At 43.2% G+C, this 10,313-nt stretch overlaps 1 protein-coding gene and 1 long non-coding RNA gene across 4 annotated transcripts; both read right to left on the reverse strand.

Annotated features, from left to right (window-relative positions):
* Positions 1 to 1,077: 1,077 nt before the first annotated feature.
* Positions 1,078 to 3,786, reverse strand: LOC123147060 (uncharacterized). 2 transcript variants are annotated; one of them, XR_006473038.1, is made up of 4 exons: positions 3,570 to 3,786; positions 3,140 to 3,473; positions 2,221 to 2,274; positions 1,078 to 1,854 (listed from the first exon to the last, which is right to left on the reverse strand). It is a non-coding gene; the product is annotated as an uncharacterized lncRNA (long non-coding RNA). The 2 variants fall into 2 exon arrangements; XR_006473039.1 differs by having other exon boundaries at positions 3,140 to 3,467; positions 3,570 to 3,689.
* Positions 3,787 to 5,274: 1,488 nt separating this feature from the next.
* On the reverse strand, positions 5,275 to 9,775 carry LOC123147071 (disease resistance protein RGA5). 2 transcript variants are annotated; one of them, XM_044566323.1, is made up of 4 exons: positions 9,185 to 9,775; positions 8,689 to 9,090; positions 5,900 to 7,548; positions 5,275 to 5,827 (listed from the first exon to the last, which is right to left on the reverse strand). In XM_044566323.1, the coding sequence occupies exons 1-4, from the start codon at positions 9,586 to 9,588 to the stop codon at positions 5,565 to 5,567; spliced, it is 2,718 nt and encodes a 905-aa protein (XP_044422258.1). In that variant the 5' UTR covers positions 9,589 to 9,775; the 3' UTR covers positions 5,275 to 5,564. The 2 variants fall into 2 exon arrangements, with proteins under 2 accessions (XP_044422258.1, XP_044422253.1); XM_044566318.1 differs by having other exon boundaries at positions 5,275 to 7,548; positions 9,185 to 9,773.
* Between the last annotated feature and the right edge of the window lie 538 nt (positions 9,776 to 10,313).

The raw sequence follows: 10,313 nt of genomic DNA on the forward strand, positions 1-10,313 counted from the left end.
ATGTGTGCCTTCCTTTTGCATTTGACTCGGTTGAAACAATAAAACCTCTCCACATAAAAAAAGCAATCTGCAAAAGCATGTTCCAAACATTTTAGAGCATGCTGGCAATACAAAGCAATAAATGGTTGTACAGCAAAGCAGAAGTGCATATGAGCTACTACTGTGACGTTTAGTTATGAATCAAGTGGAGCACAATAAGATCATGTTCATAACCTGCAAAACAATAATAAAAGACCTCAATTTATTATTTTCCATGGATTTAAGTATATTCCATGAGAAATTTCTGCTGTAACCAAGTCTCAAGCTCAAACCAAAATATTTTAGCATCATTACTTGAGTTGTTTTCTGTTTTCTGTAAGTTGTAGATCTGATGCTACACGCCCTGATCAGTGCGCAGTAGTAATATATGATTCAGGTATAATGGACACTCATGATTTTTTTCCTTTCTTAAAATGAGGTATACAACTAATCAACTATACACACCGGATACTCAAGTTACATGGTAATAAATATTCAGAGAAGAAATATATCACGACAATGATCGCAACTCATTTCATGTAGTGCAAATCACAAAAGGGGGAAGATGCTTTCATGGAAGAATCTAAAATCATTCACTGCATAACAAATATTGTTTATCTACTACCAATTATATATCGCAGTTGATGTATGTACATTACCAAGACAAAGCAAGTAACAGGAAGCACATTATTATTTTGAGCTGAAGTGTATGCAGATGGCACAAATACTCGAGGCATGTTCTAATTATTCTACTGGCTCTAGGTCCAAAAGAATGAGCAAGAAGAAATATATATCTCTCTCAGAAAAATATAGGATTACTAATCTGAAGAATATAAATTTGTCTGATAAAAAAAAATCCATGCATGACTTCCTACCTCATAAGCATGCGGACCATTTAGAAGCCAAGCTAACATCAAGTACAAAAAATACAAACCGTCATTATTGGCAAAATGCCGCACTTCCTACCTCAGAAGCACGAGGCGTGCAATAATTATTGGGATATCCTACCATGAATCAGCAGGCACAGGTAAATGGAACATACACAGTAATAGTTCACACACACAAAAAGAAGTGGAAACTCCCTCAAGCAATCGCCCAAAGTCAGATTTGGAATCTAATAGGACAAAATAAAGAAACTTATAAGAAAGTTATTGAATCAGGATCTGAAAGGGCATAGCAGAACAAAAATCTCTGACGGACTCTAATACCATATATTCTTTTATTGATGTGATTGATGGGATGCACTTGACTGTAAGTAAATTGGATTAGATGATATGCCTAGCAAATAACCTAAAGGGCCATAGATCTATCTTTTAAGAAGGTTAGTACAGGTGAGCTGGCTGGTTCTATGGCCATCATCATCGACATTATGTTATAGCAAAAGATATATTTCTCCACGAATTAAGCATATATATGTGAATGACAGAGATATATATTGCGTAAGAAAGTCAGATAACCGTGAGATGTAACATAATGTACATGTAAGTGATCCATGACTGCAGCTAAATTTCATAAGAAAAAAGGACACTATTGAGTAGGCAGTGAAGCACTAATATTACAGAGTAATCTTTCCTTGAAGTCGCACACCATGTAGGCATAGATAAATAAGACTGGGGATTAAATCAAAAGAAATTGGATGGGGGAGAGAGAATCGGAACCTCTTCCATCTTTCTATATGTTGAATCTCCATTGCAATCGTAGTTTTTATGATTTCCGTCGCCCCTTCCAAAAGTAGCTCAACCAATTACCTCATCAATCATTGCTGACAACGCCCCGTAAAGCTGAAACTACAAATGGGTTTTGCCTTTTGCCTTGAGCTCACACCAACATTAGTACCTGCAAAACAGCTCATGTACAATCCAGTGTCAAGGCGAAGACAAAGAAAAGAAAAATTAAAGAAAAGGAGATAGCTAGAACCCAAGGAGCAGCTAACCGAAAGTAAAATAAGAGGTAGAAAAGAAGACAAAATCCAAGCTAAAATAATCCTGATCAGATCCACGATGCAGTCCAACACCTCAACCAAATCCAAGTGGCGCCAAACATGATTTATGAAGTATGAAACCAACTGGTTATTGTCCTTTCAAGACCAGTTGCAATAACAGTAGTTTGATAGCTTAAATGGCAGGTCGTAATCAAATAAGCTGATTTTTATGGTCAAGTGTATGATGAGAGGAATATGAAATGCATGGATGGCTTTGGTACCCGGATGCGGTGCTGTTTATCGTTTTTGTTGTAGACAGTTAAGACGTAAACCATCTGCAGGAGAACAAATGAGCAAAGAAAATAATTAGAGTGCAATACCAAGCGGCATGGACATTGTTGCAGATTGGTAATCAGAATCTCAAACACTAAAATAAGTTGGAGTTTCTTTGCTTTAGCTGTACTTGAAGGAACGGACCTCCCAAGGAGCAAACAATCATACTATGTCTGTCAGTGACAGCAAATAATATATTCAGACCTCCTAAAGACGCGACTACCTACACATACTTGATCTGAAACATTCACAGTTTGTACTTTCAGTGATAACAACTCGTAAATTCAATTCACACTTCAATTGTTCAGGTAAAAATCATTCCAGTGTCCCTGACACACACTAAATCTTGTCATGCAGATAATTAGATGCAAATGCCACGAAAATTATCAAAGGCACAGTAGAAGAGAGAACCAGTTACTTGGATTAGGATATAAACATGCGCCAAAGCAGAGCATAACTTCATAAATGTGATCATTTTCAGCATCATCTCCTTTTTTTTTCGAAAAGGGGGGCTTCCCCGGCCTCTGCATCAGCATGATGCAGAGGAAGAAAAATTCAAAGAGGCCGCTGTATGTACAGATAAACACATTGGCGTTTGCCACACAGGTCTAGCAAGCCAGCAATGAACCATGTGCCTAATCTACTATAAATATAGTGTCCTTTATATCTGATTACAGGACACAAGAAAGATCGTGATCCTCTCTCTCTCTCTCTCTCTCAACCAAAATCTTGATTCCACATTATAGTCTGCACAACAATCCTATCACTCAAATATATGGTACAGTTGCAAGCTATGCCATAATAAATGGAGAGGAGATCTCAGATCAGTGGCTAGGAGGGGGTTGACGAGAGAGACAGGAAGAGCACCTGAAGGACGATGGCAATGGCGATGTGGATGGCCGTCGCTCCTCCCGGTGATGGTAACGCGCCAAGTAGCAACAGCAGTAGCATCCTGAACAATTCCTGCTGCAATTCATGTGCTTTAAAGCCTCAATCCCCCACAACAATCCACAAAAATGAACTGATCATTGGCATTGTACGCTGCATCGAACATATTGCCAATCTGATTGCCACGCCATGGTGCGTGATGGCACCTGACATTTGCTCAGCGTCGCTTGCTTGACGATGACGTTTTTAGCTGGTTCCTTGACGCTGGAGGAGACAATATCGACGGCACCATCAAGCTATTGGCCACCTGCATCTATCAGTTGACATGTCAGAATGACAAGTAGACTGAATATGTTTAGTGGCTGACTTATGGTTCTGGGAGAAGTTGCTAGGTGAACATGTGATGTACCATTTTATTGGAAGAATCACCATCGTAGATCTTGGCTTCATCCCCGATCTGCTCCTGCTCATCTTTCTGCGGGTTGTTGCTTCACATTTGGGAACGCTGCCTCGTTTTGGCCTGTAAAAATCAGAGCAGAAAGCCATGAATCTGAAACATTCAGAAACAATCCTAGCAAGAATAATGGTTTTCCAGTGTAAACTTTAAGCATGTAATTAATCAGTCTGCACTTCCTTCCGTCGTAAGACATGGTAGGATACGGCGCCTCCTTGTAGGCCACCTGCTGAAGAACTTCAATGCAAACTTGTATGGATTTTAAACCAAGTCAGGAACGAGCAGCAGTCATCTCGGTGGGTTTGGAAGGGGAGGGGCGGTGGCAGCTGCGGAGAGCGACGCGAGAGGCAGCCCCTCCCGGCGATGGCGGTGGCGGTTGAGGAGAGGGAAGCGATGGGGAGTGGAGGGGAGAAGGAGATGAAGGGGACGAATGAGAGCACGACAGGGCAAGCCGCTGCCCGCCCCCATCCCATAGTCGCACGGGCCAACCACCGCACATCACGCACGCCCGAAAAGACCAAAATACCCCTCGGCGAGGCAAGATATAACGTGCGGTGGCACGAGATCTTTCCCCCGCCGATGCGCGCGATGGGGCGACCGGGCCGGAACCAAGCCACCGTCGCTGACAACTGAGGCCCACCCGTGAACGGACCCACACGCCAGCGACCTTAGACCGGTAAAACGCAGTAAAAACGAGCGGGGGAGGCGTTATAGGAAGTTACTATTCATTCCAGCAGTAGATTATTTTGATCCGACGGCACAGATTCCTCCAGATCTTGATCCAACGGACGAAAACGCATCCAGAAATCGCATCCAACGGCTGAGAGTCACTGAGCTCTGAGGAGGCTCTGTGATGCCTTCTTCTCTTATTTCTGGATAGGCTGCAGGGGCGCACCTCCCTGGCAAATAGCGCATACAAGTTTGTTGGAGAAGATTATAACTTGGGGAGGAAGAGATAAAGAGATAAGAGGTTTACAAGATATTGAACTACTTGTCTAACAACCTAGTCTATCTCCTGGACGTCTCCTTGTGCGCGAAACCTGTACTCCAACGTGACATGAATATGTGTTTAACAGTACCTAGCACCATTTTTTGATAATAAGAACTCTATCAATCTCGATGTATTTGTCGTCACGAAAGCTGATCATGGCAAAGGTTGGCGATATATAGTTTCTTGACGGGGACGAACTCAATTTCCTGAACAGTATAAAGGGGTTGCATATGGATAAGAAAGTCTGCAGTCAGTATAAAGGCCATTGGCAACTGGAGATGAGCATGCAAACTCCTGGCAGAGGATGGTGATGGAGATGCATTCCTGGAAATCAGTAAAAGCTCATCTTGGCTGTGACAGAATTCTATTATGTGTCTGTACTTCCTGCCGTCAGTGTTAAGATTCGTGCTGTAATGGAGATGGAAAGAAAGCAGAATTTCAACAGTGCCTGATGTTGATTGCCTCTGAACAGATGACATGTTCATCAACTTTGGGTGTATGGCTGAAAAGCTTGAACGTTACTATGGAATCTTGACCACCCAGATTCAGTTGAAATTACAAGAGCATGTATGCACTCGCAAAATCAGCATTAGTGTCTGCTTTTATTTTTGACAGAGCCATCAAGCTTACCACAAGATTGATAGTTTAGGCACGGCACGTTAGCTAGGCTTCGAGCACCCTGATTGAATAACCAACCTTCCTTCCTTTTTGCGACATGCAAGCAGGTTATACAGCCATACATTACTGACTACAATTAATCGAGAGAAATAGGTGATACAGTTTGCACTAGTTCTGATAGAGAAAAATAAGTTTGCTTGAATGTTACAGCGTCAGTCACAGGGGACTGCATTCATACCAAAAATGGCATCAAATCAGTGGAAAAGAGTAGCATGTTCAGTCCCAGTGCAGAGCCGCGCTTACTTCAATTATCATTTGAGTTACCAGCTGGATTAAGGTGGCTAGTTCTTGGTGGTCACTCTCTCATTCTTCTCGTCTCCTTTCCTCACCAGAGATTCTTTTGCGACGACATCTTCCCACTCCTTGTCATCCTTAAACATGTAATTTTCAAAGGTTCTGCTGACATGGATTCTGCACTTGGGGAGCAAGTTGGTTGCTTTTTCAATGGAACACTCCAGAGCCTTCACCCTGCCTGGAGCTGCTTCGTAACAATTGATTTTCACCTCGAGCTGTGCAAGGCCTGGAAGATGCTCGACACCCAAGTCTGCAAAAAAGTCAGACACGATCCACATTGGGTTCAATTCAAGACGGAGACAATGGAGTGCTTGCATAGCACCTGGTGCAAATGTTAGCCGCAGTCCACCCGTTGGTTTCACTTCAACAACAGGACGCAAGGGTGAATAGCGGAAGCGGAAGACCTTTAGCAGTTTGAATCCATCACTACCGATGATCAGATTTTCATTAATGGCCCCTCTTCTTATCTCAAGATCCAGATGGGCAAGAGAAGGCATGCCCATGAGAACTTGGAGACCCTCATTATCAAATTCCGTGACCTGTATGAGTAGTGTCATGAGATTCTCGAGGGAGGTCATTCCCCTGGGAACCATTCCAATACCTGAGTGAATTTTAAGAACTTGGAGGCACGGGTATGTGCAGCATGAGTTACAGAACAGACGCTCGGCTATCTCTCCACCAGTACGAAGAGAGCGAAGGTTGCATTTGCCCGACTCATTTACTTCCTCCGAAAATCTCACTGGGTCGTCAGTTTCCACGAAGCCTAACTCCTCCAAGGCTTGCAGACTCCGGAACCCACTTGCATGTAATTGTGTGTAATCGCTGACAAATAGGCGCACCAATTTCCGCAACTGCGTCACCGTTGATGGCAGTCTTGGAAGTGAATTACAGTATAGCAAATCGAGAGTCTCCAAGTGCTGCAGCTTTCCAATTTCACAAGGAAGCTCAGTAATCATAGAATGGCCAATTCGCAAATACCTTAGCTGACGTGAACTTCCTATGTCTTTTACATGCTTGTTTTCCAACCAAATACAATCTCCAAGATCCAACACCCGCAAAGCATGGAAGTCCACAAGATGGGGTACTATCGGCTTATGCAGCTCAAACACAGTCAATGAGCGAATATGCATCTTGGTCTCTCTAATTGCCCCAACTGCACCTTTATGCTCTTTGCCACTAGATTGCATGGACAGACGACGTATCTTATTTGGGAAAGAATTGCATATACGCCCATTTAAGACAGTGGCAAAATTCTCTTCATCCGATAAAGATATAATAAGGTCAAGCACCATATCATGGACCCTACAATATTTCACCGAACTGTCATAATTACCATACACTGGCTGGATCATATTTCTATTAACGAGCTCATTAAAACAGTTCTCTGCTACTTGATCCAAACTTCCCCATTGTGCAGCAATGAATCCTTCTGCTATCCATTTCCATTTGAGCACTTTAATATTTATCATGGAGTCCTCTGGATATATACACAAGTACAGTAAACAAGCCTTCAGGTGGTGGGGAAGATCCAGGTAACTATGTAACAATATATCTTTCATCCCTTTTAAGTTCCCATCATTATCAAACGAAGAACCAGTACCGATGGAATCTTGCAGTCTCTCCCATTCATCCTTGTTATGTGTCTTACTGGCAAGCAAACTTGCAAATGTAATTATAGCCAGTGGCAGTCCTCCACATTTTTTTAAAATCCTAGTAGAAACTTCTTCCAGTTCAGAAGGACATGAATCATTTGAGTACAAAATTCTCTGAAAGAACAATCTTCGAGAATCAACATCATCTAGAGGTGCCATTTGGTAGGGTTGCTCATCGGATATGGAACAACATAAATTAGCTACGCCGGCAATGCGTGTAGTAGCAATTATTCTACTACCATTGTTATTGTCAGGAAATGCTGCCTTGACCAACTTCCAATCTTGTTCTTTCCATACATCATCAATAACAATGAAGTACCTGCAGTCAAGATTGTGTATTGTTAAGCATTGTCATTATTGTGATGAATTTCACTAGCACTTAACTTGATATATGCAAAGAGATACATAAATGTTTCATATTTACATTTCTGTAACCTTTTCTTGCATCAATCAAACTGTTAGAAGTACTAACTCATTGCACCCCGATGGTAAGTGAAAACAGAAGTATATGAAGCACATCAAGGGACTATATGACATATTATTAATAGAAGAAACAAATAAGTCTACTTGACCCACTAAACTAGTGTCAAGTTTGAGTTTCAATCTCGAATCCTAATACTAGCACCAAAAACACAAACATCAACCATTGACAACCATAATGATTCATGTGATGTCCTGGCTACATGCCATCTAATTATTTTGTCCTTTGTTCTCTGTCCTGTGTGCACATGGAGCCCTGCCGCCTTGCACACACTGACACACAGCCATCCAGACGAGATGAAACTGCCACGATTTGGATCTGATGTTAAGGCTCAGGTTTGAATTCTAATCGATTTATTGCATCACCTTCGGAACATCTTTAGAATCAATAAAGCTTTGTCCAAAGAAAGGAGTGACGTTCATAAAACGGTTGTGGTTTGGGTCGGGGTAAAATGAAGTACTATTTCAGCAGCCTGGACAACGTCTTTGTTGGGTATAGTCTGAAATTAGAACACTTCAACCCAGGCAATTTTAGAAGTTACGGAAGAAATAGGCGCCAACGCATAAAAAGAAGAGGAAAGTGGCGTTGTGTGTTAACTATCACCAATCGAGCTATTAGTAAGAACATTTTTTTTATTGAGAAGGAGTATGGCCCAAAGAGAAAAGTAAATCAGACTGATCCAGCATTGGTGGGTTGAACTGAAGTGAACTTTTTTTATGTGTGCCTGTTTACGAAGCTAAGATGAATGAGTGTTTGTCATCAACAGTTACTGGGTCGGCTAGTTTGAGGTAATGCGAAAACAATCTAGATGTTCGAGGAACTAAACATACTCAATACAGCTATAAAGATGACCATTTGATCTAGCCTGGTAACTTTAAATAATAATAATTGTTCATGTCATCCAAATATATGAATCAATTAATGCTAGGTGCTTGTATAAAGAGGGGAAATAAAACAAATCATCTATATACTTCGCACCTCTTTCCTGTCAAGATATGTTTGATTTCACGGATTAACTGTTCCTTTTCCCAACTCTGACATTCTTTGTACGCATCTTTATCGGTCTGAGACAAGATATCTTTCAGGAGCTTCACCAGATCAAGTGTGCGCGACACTGACACGCAAGCTTGGCACTGGAAGTCCCCTCCTGATCCAATCTTGCGATAGACCTCCATGGCCAGGGTTGTCTTCCCCAACCCTCCTGATCCGACAATCGGCACCACTTTCAACTCTGTACTCTCATCCATCAGCAAGGCAATGACGTGCTTCATTGGGCCGTCCATTGCCACCAAGCCCTTGACCTCCTCGTGGATCGCAATTATCCGTGGGTCTATCTCCACCGTCTTCGTTGCACTGTAGTAACTCTCATCAAGCTTGTACCTAGTATCAATTTTTTTTTGAAAAAAACACTTTATTAATCTCACGTTGCATCCAGACATACAACTGCATGCAAGAGTACGTAGTAAGCTTGTACCTGTCACGGCGCTCGCTTTCCTCCATGACGCGAGCTCTGAGCTCTTTGATCTGGGTCGCGATGTCATGGCGCGCCCACAGAGTCTTGAGCCGGCGCACCGTCCTCTTCATGAACTTTGGTTTGGCATCTCCGCTTCCAAGGCGGTCCATGAAGCGGTCGATGCAGTCTTCTATGTCGTAGCTGAGGTCGCGCACTCTATCTCTCCAGCCCTTTGCAAGGCCATCGAGTTTCTCCTCCATGTCTGCCAGCCTCTCCAGCAAGACTCGCATGCTGCTGAGCTCGCGCTCAAGGAACTGGATCTCCTTGCGGACCCGGTTGAGAAGATTGTACTCGTCGCTGAGCAAGGCGGTAAGCTTGCCGAGGAGGGAGCCCATCGCCCCCGTCCCGGCGCTCACCTCCGCCATCTCCTCCGGCTGCCTCCGCCAAGATCTGAGGGCGTTCTCTCTAGCTCACGCCTCGTTCTTTGATGAACAAGGTGGGCTAATTAACTGATTAGGAAGAGACGAAGAAGCCTGTGAGCAGGGAGGTGGTATGGTTGGTGTCTGGTGGTGGAGGAAGAGGAGGAGCAATGGCGTTGGCCACCAATAATGGAGCACACTTGTGCAGCGCGTGACTGATGGGACACTGTCTTTGCTAATTAAGCTAGCTGCTGCCTTTGTCAAAAGCTAGCTGCTGCACGATGCACTGTTGCTGTGTGGACGGTCGGACGAAGGTGGTGAATTCTGCCGAGCAGGTCCCACGCGGCATCTCGAGAATACCGATGGTGGTGGTGAGTGCCCACACACAGACCATTTGGTCTCCAAGTAGCCGCGTGATGAGTGGGTCATTGATTTCGCGCACCGACGGTTTCACACGATATTAAAGCATCTCGGAGCATCAATTTTATTATTTCCCCACACATCTACAAATGCGATTCTATCGTGACAATTTGCATGCGTGTAAAAATTATCAACGTGAGCCCGAGCTCGGGCTCACAATAGCACTTTACAAAGAAGAAATGGAGTATGTGGATTTGAATCCTAGTTGGTTTAGATCGTCTGATTCATGGGAGAAAACATGACTAGGAGCTGGAAATACAATTCGGCTCTCGGGAGCATCTTTAGGTGTTTTTGTTAAGGTGAAGCATCGT

Source organism: Triticum aestivum, chromosome 1B, assembly GCF_018294505.1.
Source record: "Triticum aestivum cultivar Chinese Spring chromosome 1B, IWGSC CS RefSeq v2.1, whole genome shotgun sequence".
Taxonomy (NCBI): Eukaryota; Viridiplantae; Streptophyta; class Magnoliopsida; order Poales; family Poaceae; genus Triticum; species Triticum aestivum.